At 41.3% G+C, this 13670-nt stretch overlaps 1 protein-coding gene across 1 annotated transcript in view; it reads right to left on the bottom strand.

Annotated features, from left to right (window-relative positions):
• Positions 1–4296: 4296 nt before the first annotated feature.
• The window catches only part of LOC138664138 (oocyte zinc finger protein XlCOF7.1-like), a 74149-nt gene continuing 64775 nt past the window's right edge, over positions 4297–13670 (bottom strand). Inside the window, exon 11 of the mRNA XM_069750579.1 lies at positions 4297–9911. Within this exon, the coding sequence (XP_069606680.1) occupies positions 8995–9911 (917 nt within the window). The 3' untranslated portion in view covers positions 4297–8994. The remainder of the gene's footprint in view (positions 9912–13670) is intronic.

Here is a 13670-nt window from a genome sequence, read left to right as displayed (position 1 = left end):
GAGGGGAAGTTTATGTGTGGGGTCAGGAGGGGTTTACAGGGTGGATAAAACACGAAAATTAAGCTTGGATTAAGTTTGTATTCATGCAGCACATAAACATTTAAAGGCTTCCCAGACTGGTGTCCATAGATTAGGACCCAGTCCTTTTGTCTGCCCTTATTCACACACTGAGGTCAACTCTGACACGTGTAAGGTTTTTAATATTAGACAGCGTAGGTCCCGTCCCTATCAGAGTCACCTTGTCGCGGTGGGATGGCTTTTATGCTGTTTTTGATCAAAAACAGTATTACTAAAAACTCTGTTATTTAAATGCACTTTTGCTTTTTAATTACTTTGTTACAGTAGGGGTTTTGCTCATTTTGTTTCTTGAAGGTTTTGCTTACAGTATGGATGTAGCAGAGCAGTGTGTGTACAAAGCAGAGCTGCATGTGGATGATGTGGAGCCATGTGCATACGACGGGAACGGTGCGAAGCTGTGTGTGCACACAATGTGGACAAATCCAAGCCATGTGTGCATAAGACGTTACAGAGCCGAGCCACGTGTTTACGACCTGGACGAAGTCAAGCTGCGTGTGTGTACGTCATGGACAGAGCTGAGTCGCTTGTGTGTACAACGTTGACAGAGCCAAGCCGCGTGAAATGACGTTTACTGAGTCGAGCCGAGTGTGCGTACTTCTACTTATCCCCCCCAAAAAAACACTCGGGTCCATCATCGATGAATTGAATAACCGAGGTTTCTATATTTTTAGTGGCTCAATGGATCTTGAAAAGCAATATGGCTTCCATAAATCAATCCAGCAAAATCTGCTCTACCAAAGTCAAATCTTTCCCTTGATTCTGAGCCAGTTGCCATGGCTCAGTTTGGGGGATTTGATATGGTGACTAGTGATGAGCGAATATACTCGTTACTCGAGATTTCCCGAGCACGCTCGGGTGTACTCCAAGTATATTTTAGTGCTCGGAGATTTAGTTTTCATCGCTGCAGCTGAATGATTTACATCTGTTAGCCAGCATAAGTACATGTGGGGGTTGCCTGGTTGCTAGGGAATCCCCACATGTAATCAAGCTGGCAAAGAGATGTAAATCATTCAGCTACGGTGAGGAAAACTAAATCTCCGAACACTAAAAAATACTCGGAAGACGCCTGAGCATGCTTGGGAAATCTCGAGTAACGAGTATATTCGCTCATCACTAATGGTGACCTGTTGCCGCATGGTCGGTTCCTCTGTCTGCTGAGCTATTGCCCTATCCTCTCTGTCCAAATGCTGCTGGTTAGCCCAATCAAAATCTGGGTGTGGTTTTATATGTTCATCATTCACTGTTTCTCACCCTGGGTTTTCGTATTTTGCTTAAAGGGAACCTGTCACCCCCCAGACGTTTGTAACTAAAAGAGCCACCTTGTGCAGCACTAATGCTGCATTCTGACAAGGTGGCTCTTTTAGTTCTGGTCCCTGCCAATGCTGCAATAATCGCTTTTATAATGTGCCCCTCATACCTTGAAATCACCAGGGGGGCAGGTCTTTCCCCCCTAACACAGACACACCACAGCCGTCACTCAGGGCCTCTGCACACCGCCTCCTCTTCCTTCATTAGCGTCCCCGGCGCCTGCGATGTAAGTTTTTTTTTTTTCGGGCATACGCAGTTGCGCTGCCCTTCCAATTTACAGCGCAGGCGCCAGGGACGCTAATGAAGGAAGACGAGCACTATCTGAGGCACATTATAGTGCCCCACAGTTTTATGGCCCCATATAGTGCAGCACAGTATAATGCTTGAGCAGTCTTTCAAAATTTCATAAATTACATTTTTTGCTCTTTGGTAGGTAGACTTATGATATACTGATTTACTAGCGTTCTCGTTGAAGAGCATCGTGAGCATGTCAGACAGGTTCTCCAAGTTCTACATAACAACCATTTATTTGCTAAACTGGAGAAATGTCAGTTTGAAGTACAGCAAGTCCAGTTCTTAGGACATTTGGTTTCTGAATTGGGGTTACGGATGGACCCTCTTAAGGTACAAGCTGTCATTAAGTTCAACAGAGTAATCTGAAAGCATTACAGAGATTTCTTGGCTTTGCAAATTTTTAACAGAAGTGTGTTAAAGGGAACCTGTCACCTGAATTTGGCGGGACTGGTTTTGGGTCATATGGGCGGAGTTTTTGGGTGTTTGATTCACCCTTTCCTTACCCGCTGGCTGCATGCTGGCTGCAATATTGGATTGAAGGTCATTCTCTGTCCTCCATAGTACACGCCTGCGCAAGGCAAGATTGCCTTGTGCAGGCATGTACTATGGAGGACAGAGAATCAACTTCAATCCAATATTGCAGCCAGCATGCAGTCAGCGGGTAAGGAAAGGGTGAATCAAACACCCAAAAACTCCGCCCATATGACCCAAAACCAGTCCCGCCAAATTCAGGTGACAGAGTCCCTTTAAGGACTTTTCAGTCATAGATAAGCCTTTAACTCACATGACTAAGAAGGGAACAGATTTTTCTTCTTGGTCAGTCGAGGTGGTAAAGGCTATTTCTGCTCTCAAGGCAGCTTTCTCAAAGGTCGATAGGAGCTTTTCTTTCACTAAAAAAGTGGGTATTTACATGGTTGTGCTTTTTTCCTAGAAGTTCTCTCAGAGTCTAATTAGGATATTTGTGACGAGAAATTCTGGCAGTTAAAAGAGCATTTGAGGATTGGAGACATTGGTTGGAGCTGTCAAGACATAAGGTGATGCTGCTAAGTGCTTAAACACCAAGCGTGTCTGGGTCCTTTTTTTGCCCAGTTTTAATTCTGCGTTACTTATCTCCCCGAATCTAAGAACGTTAAGGCTGATGCTTTGTCCCTTTGATTTGTCTCAGAGTTGAGGGACGAAAATCCAGTCAAGATTCTTAGCGAGGGGCTAGATCTTAAGCAGCACAATAAGGCTACTCACTATAGTACACCAGGTTTACGTATTCAAACTTTATGTACTGCCCTCTTTACACAAAGATCTTCCTAATTAATTGCATGATTCCGTTTTAGCTGGACATCCAGGTTCTTCTGCCACTTGGAGCTCTTTTTCTAGGTCCTTTTGGTGGCAGAAAGCTCATGAAAATATTGAAAAGTATGTCCGTAAATACAGTCTGTGCCAAGGCTAAAGTCTCTCGTCAAGCCACAGCAGGTTATCTCTTGCCTAACGGTGTTCCATCGCAGCTCTGGACCCATTTGTCCATAAACTTTTTCACTGAGTTGCCTACCTCTGGTGGTAATACAGTTGTGTGGGTGGTGGTCCGTTTTAGCAAAACAGTTAATTTGGTCTCACGTTAAAAGTCACTGTTAAGAGAATTTAACTGAAACTTTGTTAATTTCTCTTATCGTTAAATTGCATGAGGTTCCCAAAAAAATTTCCAATAGAGGGGTTCAATTTCCAGCTGGCATTTGGTGTAGTTTTTGCCCCAGATTGGGTATCAAGCTGTCTTATTCCTCAGATTATCATCCCGAGACTAATGGGCAAACAGAAAGGATGAACCAGGAGGTAGAGCAGTACTTGAGATGTTTTGATTCCGGATTTTGAATTAGGAAAACTGAGTGAAGCTTCTGTCCCTTGCCAAGATTGCTGTAAATAACTGTACCTCTATGACTATTGGGACCTCACCTTGTTTTTGCTGCGGGGGGTTTCATCCAGTATTTGGGAACTTTTCAGGGTTACAGTCCTCTATGCCAGAGGAGGAGAGATTTTCTTCTTGAATTAATTAAGGTGTGGAGAGAGGTGGAAATGGGTCTTTTGCTAGTTAGTGACTGGGTCAAAAGAGGTTCTAACCGCAGATGTAGGAAGGCTCCTGTCTTTAGGGTGGGCGATTTTGTGGATGTCCTAAATAAATTTGAGCTTAAAGGTCATATGTAGGAAGTTCGTCCCCTGCTCAGGGGGGCCCACACGGAGCCCCACAGTAGAGTGAGGAGACATGATCCCCCTGCACTGCCACTGTTTTGTAGAGCACAGGTGGATGTAACCCTGCCTACAGAACGGCCGAAGTGCTGCCGCACGTAAAGAAAAAAAAATGGGGACAAAATGGTTGTTTTCAGCACACTTATAGCCCCCAGTATAATGAGATAAAAAATATTATCAATAAATATATCTATCTATCCCTTTTCAAGACCCTGTCTTCAATCATATTCTTCCAAAAGGTCACAAATGTGTGGCTAAAAAAGTTTGATCCCTTGTAAATAGTCCATCTCCCAGTATGTACCAGAAACCGCAACTTAAAATGTGCAGGTACCAAGTGTTAATATATGCTCCTTGGCACAAAAGATACATAAAATTAATGACATCTATAATATAAATTCCTTTATTAAATGTGATACCAAGTATGTAGTGTATTGTATACAATGTAATATATGCAATTTAAAGTACATAGGCTTCACAATTCGAAAACTTAAAAAAGGATCTTGGAACATCTATTTAATATTAATATTAACACTAAAACTCATTCTAGTGCAACAAAACACTTCTTAGAAATTCATAATGGAAATGTCCAGGATTTCATTGTTTATGGTACTTGAAAAGGTAGATCGCCTGACTAGAGGAGATGATTGTAGGAAAAAATGTCATAAAGAAACATTTTGGATAATAAAGTTAGACACCAAACAATCTAAAGGATTGAACTATAGGAACGACACAATGTTGATTTATTAGAACTAATACCTATGTGAAACTAATGAAGTTGGTTAAATATTATGGGAACCATATAATGTGTGTTAATTAGAATTTTTTCATATATGTATTACAGCAATGTAACTAGAGTTCACTATACACTGCAATGAACTGCCTGTATTCACGTGGTCTTTTCTTTTCATGATTGGTTAATATGTGTTTTAAATTTCTTGTCACGTGGTTTGTATTTAGCTCACTGATCAAGGGCAGCATACCAGAAACGCACATGAGCGTTTTTCTATCCTCCACCGTGGACGTTCAAGATGTTTTTACTACAATAAAGCTTTGGAGATTTTAAGTGGCTGCAATCTGGAATTTTTTTTCCATTTGAATAGCGTTTTTTGGGTGCAACATCGTTTCAGAGCAATTGGAGGTATTTCATTTTTCTTTTAAAGTTCGGCAAAGTTGTCAAATTTGAATTTCAAAACAGTCAACCTTTTCTAGAATCAAATGTACATTACTAAGATCAATCTAGACTCCAGAGAATAATAAACATTTATAAAAGAAATTTTCAAAACTCACACTCATCAAAGCCCAGCTTTAGTAAACTTCTTTGATCACACCACTGATGCGGTCTCAAGTGAGCTATTTTAGCATCTTCCGGCTCTCCGCATCTTTAGCGTTTCCTGCGCTGACAAGGAGTCTCAAAGTTATGATGTCGCTGCTTTTTTAGCAAAGGAGACTCCAGAGATGCCAGGTGCAAGAAGATGCCAAAAATATTTCAGTGAAGTTCAACTGAGGGATGTGAAATGATAAAGGAAAGGGGTATGTGTACCACCATAATACATGATCCAGTCTGTTCTAGAAGAGATAATTTTCACCTCTTTCAGACTTGTTTATAGTGAACCAAATATTCAGAAACAGCTTTACATAAGCATTTGCATTTACATAAGCATTTGTTATTTTCTACTAAGGCATTTAAACAATTGTTTTTGAAATCATTAATGGTTCTTGCTGTGACCAAGTCCTGAGGTCAGCTGTTCTTCAGATTAATAGTTTTCAACGTAAAGGTGTGTCACCTCTGGAGACTGAACCTTTCTTTCTCTAGGCGGAGTGAGTGATCCCTTGTCTTTTGACGGGATTTTACTTAAAATGGCTTTGATCCTTTTCCTTCAGGAGCAATTTATCTGCAGAATACAGATTGTATTGCAATGAAAAATCTGCTCACTGCTCAAGTAACCCAAATCCTTCAGCTCTGAACCAAGACATAAACCATACATTTAGCTCCTTAAGATCCCACTGTGTCTACTGTGTTGTGTATGAATCAGACACTTTTCCAGGGAATACCACTTTGGAGGTCCTCCCCTTCAGCTTGCAGCCTAAATCTTTAAATTAATTTTAAGGATCATCTATCTATCACTTATTCTATCTGTATTCATTCACATGTTGACCATGACACTTGGATCTTCGCCAGCCCCTGCAGTAATTTATCAACCTATTCAAGCACATGCTGATCCCTGACACTAGGAAGACAGGAAAACATTTGGGGCGCTCTTGGTGACAAACTATTATATCCCTCTTAGAATCTGCTATAACTTCCAACTGGCTAACGGCGCTTTCACATGTCAGTTTTTTCAGGTACTAGTCAAGTGACCGAATTTCATCATATCAAGATCGACTCTCCATTCTACTCTCAAGATCACATCTCACCACCTGTGCACTTGACCCGATCCCATCCCACTTCATCCCAAACCTCACCACAGTCTTCATCCCAACCCTAACCCATCTCTTCAACCTATCACTAACAACTGCTATTTTCCCCTCAAGCTTTAAACATGCCTCCATCACACCTATCCTCAAAAATCCCTCTCTTGACCCATCCTCTGTATCTAGCTATCGCCCTATATCACTTCTCCCCTATGCCTCCAAACTACTGGAACAACACATCTACCTTGAACTGTCCTCCCATCTCTCTTCTTGCTCCCTCTTCGACCTTACAATCTGGCTTCCGGTCACACCACTCCACTGAAACTGCCCTATCTAAGGTCACCAATGACCTCTTAACCGCCAAGAGCAAGCGACACTACTCTGTCCTCCTCCTCCTGGACCTTTCGGCTGCCTTTGACACAGTGGACCATTCCCTATTATTACAGACCCTCTCATCCCTTGGCATCACAGACTTGGCCCTATCCTGGATCTCATCATACCTAACAGACCGGACATTCAGCGTCTCCCACTCACACACCACCTCCTGACCTCGCCCCCTATCTGTCGGAGTCCCACAAGGTTCAGTCCTAGGGCCCCTGCTCTTCTCCATTTACACCTTTGGCCTGGGACAGCTCATAGAATCTTATGGCTTTCAGTATCATCTCTATGCTGATGACACACAGGTCTACATCTCTGGACCAGATATCACCTCCCTACTAACCAGAATCCCTCAATGTCTGTCCACTATTTCATCCTTCTTCTCCGCTAGATTTCTGAAACTTAACATGGACAAAACAGAATTCATCATCTTTCCCCCATCTCACGTGACCCCCCCAACAAATTTATCCATTACAGTAAATGGCTGCCCACTCTCCCCAGTCCCACAAGCTCGCTGCCTCGGGGTAATCCTTGACGCTGATCTCTCCTTCAAACCACATATCCAAGCCCTTTCCACTTCCTGCCAACTTCAACTCAAAAATATTTCACGAATCCGTTCATTCCTCAACCAAGAATCTGCAAAAACCCTAGTCCATGCCTTCATCATCTCTCGCCTTGACTACTGCATGCTCCTGCTCTGTGGCCTCCCCTCGAACACTCTTGCACCCCTCCAATCTATTCTAAACTCTGCTGCCCGACTAATCCACCTGTCCCCCCCGCTATTCCCCAGCTTCTCTCCTCTGTCAATCCCTTCACTGGCTCCCCATTGCCCAGAGACTCCAGTACAAAACCCTAACCATGACATACAAAGCTATCCACAACCTGTCTCCTCCATACATCTGTGACCTCGTCTCATGGTACTTACCTACATGCAACCTCCGATCCTCACAAGATCTCCTTCTCTACTCCCCTCTTATCTCCTCTTCCCACAATCGTATACAAGATTTCTCTCGCGTATCACCCCTACTCTGGAACTCTCTACCACAACACATCAGACTCTCACCTACCATCGAAACTTTCAAAAAGATCCTTAAGACCTACCTCTTCCGACAAGCCTATAACCTGCAGTAACCACAGATCGACAAAACCCTCGCCTACTGTATTCTCACCCATCCTTTGTAGATTGTGAGCCTTCGCGGGCAGGGTCCTCTCTCCTCCTGTACCAGTTATGACTTGTATTGTTTAAGATTATTGTACTTGTTTTTATTATGTATACCCCTCCTTACATGTAAAGCGCCATGGAATAAATGGCCCTATAACAATAAATAATAATAATAATAATATATTTCAGTCATAATTTCCTTAGAGTTTTATCAGAGTTTGGCAACATTTCTTTAGTTTTTCTCAAACGTGAAAAAAGTTTCTCTACCTTCTCCTATCTAACAGGCAATGAAAATAGCACCACACTCGAATCGAATGTCATCAGAATACTGACTAATTTTTTACAGGCCCATGCACTTGCATTGCCGATTTTGATCCAACACTTGAAACCATATTAGATATGTGTCCATGATTTTGAGGAAACTGCTCTGTCCATGAAAAATCATGGACATGTGAACAGCCCCATTCACTATGAATGAGCCCTTACTGCACCTAGATAATCTTTTTATCTTTTCAGGGCTGCTCTTGCAGTAACTGGAAAGAGCAGCATCCACTAGGATTGCCATTTTTGAGACTGACACCCTTATATCTACACCCTTTTTGGCAATTTTGCTTGGAAGACACACTGCAGAAAATAGAGCAGTGGCAGGATCTCAGTGCTGCACCAAGGGACTGTGAGCAAAGGACAGTTATTCTTTTTATTTAAAACAAACTGCAGCTTAGAAATGGGCTTTCTGAATCAGAAAACCCTATTCAGAATTATTCTGAGGAACAGGTAGTGAGTGCACATGCCAGAAAATTGCATCCAAAAGCAACACAGGTGGCACTGTCAAGTTGCCCATTTAGCATATGGGGGAGTTATTTAGATTCAAAATGCAACTCCCCTATGTGAGTGCTCTGATGTGCAACAAAAATAGATTTTTGGTTAAAATATTTCCCACATTGAAAACATGAAAATATTTTTCATCCCATGTAAATAATCTGATGTCTAAGAAGATTTGATTTAGATGTAAGATATTTCCCACATTAGGAACATGAAAATGGCTTATCCCCTGTGTGACTTCTCTAACGCATAACAAGATTTGATTTGTTTGAAAAATATTTCCCACATTCTGTACATGAAAATGCATTTTACCCTGTGTGATGTCTCATATGTGTAACAAGATATCTTTTCTGTACAAAAAATTTCCCACACACTGGACAAGTTAATTGATTCTCCCCTGTGTGAGTTTTCCGATGGGTAGTAAGATCATATTTCTGAGAATAACATTTCCCACATTCTGGACACGAAAATAACTTCTCCCCTGTGTGACTTCTTTGATGTCTAACAAGAGTTGATCTGTCTATAAAACATTTCCCACATTCTGAACATGAAAATGGCTTTTCTCCTGTGTGAATTCTTTGATGTGTAACAAGATTTGTTTTCTTATTAAAACATTTCCCACATTCTAAACATAAAAATGGCTTCTCCCCTGTGTGAATTCTCTGATGTATAATAAGTTGTGATTTCTGATTAAAACATTTCCCACATTCTGAACATGAAAATGGCTTCTCCCCTGTGTGACTTCTCTGATGTATAACAAGATTTGTTTTCTTATTAAAACATTTCCAACATTCTGAACATTTAAATGGCTTCTCCCCTGTGTGAATTCTCTGATGTTCAATAAGAATTGCTTTCTTATTAAAACATTTCCCACATTCTGAACATGAAAATGGCTTCTCCCCTGTGTGAATTCTCTGATGTATAGCAAGATTTGTTTTGTCTGTAAAACGTTTTCCACATTCTGAACATGAACATTTCTTCTTTCTTGTGTGATCTCTTTGATGTTCACCATCCCTTTGGTCATTTTTATTTTGTTTAAAAGTCTGTGATGAATCAGTAGAAAGAACCTGCTGAAAGGCATCAGATGATACATCTATGCTGTGAAAGGCTGGAGGTATATCTTGGATAATGGTATACTCTTCATATGTATCTGGTGTGATACTACGGTCATCTTCTTTAACATCTGAAAATATCATATGTTCCGTTGCGCTCCAGGTACAGTCATCTGCCAAAAATGAAACCATTGGTATTATTCAATAACAGTGAGTTTTAGTCATATTAATCTTAACATACATTTTATAACATTTATTAAAGTGTCTATACAATTTGTAGTAAAATTAGATTTTGAATGGAGTAAGACATTGGCTGCAGCTAAAGACCTCGAACAACCCCAATTCTAAAAACATTGGGATGCTGTGTAAAATGTAAAGAAAATAAGAATGCAATGACTTGTAAATCTCTTAACCCCTTCGCAAAATAGGACATAAATATATGTCACATATCTCGTCCCTGACTTTGATACAGGCTCTAGCGCTGAGCCAGCATCTTTCCCTGCACATTTAATCAGCCTTTAACAGCTGTTAATCTGTTAAATCCCGCTATCAATCTCACACAGCGGGATTTAGCAAGCATCGGTGGGACGCTCATCATTCCACTCTCCCATTGGTGCGCAAGTGATGTGTTCTTGGCCGACGTTCATAGAAGATAATGATTTCTGCTATACATAGCAGTTCTGAAGCATAACACAGGCGATCGGATGATCACAGCTTCAAGTTTCCTAAAGGGACTATTAAAGTAAAAAGTGAGAATTAGTTTTTCTTCATATTTTTAAAAACACTAACACAAAAGTTCAAATCATCCCTCTTTTGCCAAATTGAAAATAAAAGAGTAAAAAAATGCACATATTTGGTATCGCTGCATTCAGAAATGTCTAATCTATCGAAATATATAGTAAATTAATCTGATTGGTAAAAAGCGCAATGAGAAAAAAATCTAGATGCCAGAAATATGGGTTTTTTTTTGGTCGCTGCAACATTGCAATAAAATGCAGTAAGAGGTGATCAAAACATCATATCTATTTCAAAATAGTAACAATAAAACATCAGCACAGGGCACAAAAACTAAGCCCTCACCCAGCTTTTGATCCCAAAAAATTTAATCGGTACAGGTCTCAGAAAATGGAGACAAAAGCAAAAACTTTTTTTCATACAAATTTCGGAATTACCATTTTGCAGATTATGAGACGCATTGGTTTATAAGATGCACCTTAAATTGTGGGGAGGAAAATAAGAAAAAAAAATTTCTCTAACAAACCTGAGGGACAGCAATGGTGGTGCGGGGTCCGAGGTAGAAGGGTAGCTGGTGGCGTAGGCAGATGTTGTGGGCTCCAGGCTAGTAGGACAGAGTGTTCAGCGACAGCAGGAGTTGGGCCATGGCTGTGGGTCCCAGGCTGGTACGACAAGGTGTTCAGTAGTGCGAAGGCTCTGGCAACATTTTCTGACAAACCAGAACCCCACACCACCTTCCATATTTTCTAATGCGATGAACTCTGGGAAAATGGTCCCCGGAGGTGGCGCATGCGCAACTGAGATTTCAAGAGCAGAGATCTTGGAAGAGGAGATCTCAGTGCCAAGATCTCAATTTGTGCATACGCCGCCTAGGGCGGCCATTTTACCGGAGTCCACCGCGTAAAAGAGCATGGAAAGTGCAGAGCTACGGGCTTTCACAAAATGTTGGAAGAGCTCTCGCATCACCAAACACCTTGTCATGCCAGCCTGGGGCCTGCAGTCATCGCCCGACTTCTGCCTCTGACAAGACACACCCCCATTGTTCCCCCAAATTTTGGGGGAGAAAAGTGGGTCTTATAATATGAAAAATATGGTATTTTTCACCACTTAAACAAAATAATAAACTATATATGTTTGTTATCTGTGTACTCATACTGACCTGTGGAATCATAGTGCCAGAGAAACGTTACCATATAGTGAATATGGTTAAAGGGCCACGGTCACCCCCTCCAGCCGTTATAAATTAAAAGAGCCACCTTGTGCAGCAGTAATGCTGCATTCTAACAAGGTGGCTCTTTTAATTTTTGGTGCATGTATTCCCAAAATAAAGCGTTTTATAACTTCTCCAAAGTACCTGTCTTTATCCAGGGAGGCAGGTCCTCACCCCCCTGCTTGAACCGCCACACTGTCGTCACTCAAATATTCATGGACTCCGGGTGCCGCCCCCTCCGCGCTGTTTTTGCTTGAAATCCGGCGCCTGCGCTGTGTACTACTGTGTGGGGCAGGCGCAGTGAGCTCTGGCCGTGTGACATCACATGCACCAAAAACTAAAATAGCCACCTTGTTAGAATGCAGCATTACTGCTGCACAAGGTGGCTCTTTTAGTTTATAACGGCTGGAAAGGGTGACAGTGGCCCTTTAATTAAAAAAAAATATTGTGGAATTACACATTTTTTTGCAATTTTACAGCATTTGGAATTTGTTTCCTTTTCCCAGTAAAATCAATAAAACCCTTCAACAGTACAACTCATTCTGAAAAAAACAAGTCCTTATATGGCTATATTGATGTTAATATAAAAAAATAAATAAAAAAAAACACAGAAAACGGCCCAGGGGTGAAGGGGCTAAAGTCATATTTTCTTCACAACAGAATGTAAAACACATATTAAAAGTTGAAAGTTAGATATTTATCCATTTTATTGAAAAAGTTAACTCCTTTAACCTCGTTCCGACATCGGGCTTACATTTAAGCAGATGTCGGACTCCCTCCCTTTGATGTGGGCTCCAGTGGTAAGCCCTCATCTTTCCCGGCACATGTCAACTGTTTTGAACAGCTGACATGTTCTGGAACAGCCGCGGGTGGAATCGCGATCCACCCACGGCTATTAACCCATTAAATGCTGATGTCAAGAGTTGACAGCGGCATTTAACAAGCGCTTCCGGCCATCAGGCCGGAAATCCGCCTACCGGTGACCCCCGTCACGTGATCGCGGGTCACTGGTTCATTGGCATGACAACCAGAGGTCTTCTGGAGACCTCTATCGTTGTCACTGTCGGTTTGCTGTGAGCGCCACCCAGTGGTTGGTGCCCATAGCAAGCAAGTAATTCTACTACATAGAGGCGAGTGGATCATCGCCTCTATGAAACAGAGCCGATCGGGTTGTGGCAGCTTCTAGTCTCCCATGGAGACTATTGAAGCATGCCAAGAGAATTTTTTTTTAAATATAAAAGTTCAAATCACCCCCCTTTCGTCCCATTCAAAATAAAGCAACCCCCCCCCCAAAATATCAAACATACACATATTTGATATCCCCGTGTTCAGAATCATCCAATCTATCAATAAAAAAAATTAACCTGATTGCTTATCAGCATAGCAAGAAAAAAAGGCAAAACGCCAGAATTACTTTTTTTGGTCGCCGCAACATTGCATTAAAATGCAATAAAGGGCGATCAAAAGAACGTATCTATACCAATATGGTATTATTAAAAACGTCAGCTCGGCACGCAAAAAATAAGCCCTCACCCAACCTGAGATCACGAAAAATGGAGACACTACGGGTATTGGAAAATGGCGCAATTTTTTTTTAAACAAACTTTGGAAGTTTTTTTCATTACTTAGATAAAAGAGAGCCGTGACATATTTGGTGTCTATGAATTCGTAATGACCTGGAGAATCATAATGGCAGGTCAGCTTTAGCATTTAGTGAACATAGTAATTAAAAAAACAAACAAAAAAAAAACAAGTGTGGGATTGCCCTTTTTTTGCAATTTCACCACACTTGGAATTTTTTTCCTGTTTTCTGGTACACAACATGGTAAAACTAATGGTGTTGTTCAAAAGTACAACTTGTCCCACAAAAAACAAGCCCCCACATGGCCATTCTGACCAAAAAATAAAAACGTTATGGCTCTGGGAAGAAGGGGACCAAAAAATGAAAATGCAAAACCAAAAATACCTCTGGTCGTTAAGGGGTTAA

This window comes from Ranitomeya imitator, chromosome 2 (genome assembly GCF_032444005.1).
Source record: "Ranitomeya imitator isolate aRanImi1 chromosome 2, aRanImi1.pri, whole genome shotgun sequence".
In the NCBI taxonomy this organism is placed as follows: Eukaryota; Metazoa; Chordata; class Amphibia; order Anura; family Dendrobatidae; genus Ranitomeya; species Ranitomeya imitator.
The sequence above is the reverse complement of the archived record's forward strand: the minus strand, read 5'-3'. Positions and strand labels throughout refer to the sequence as shown.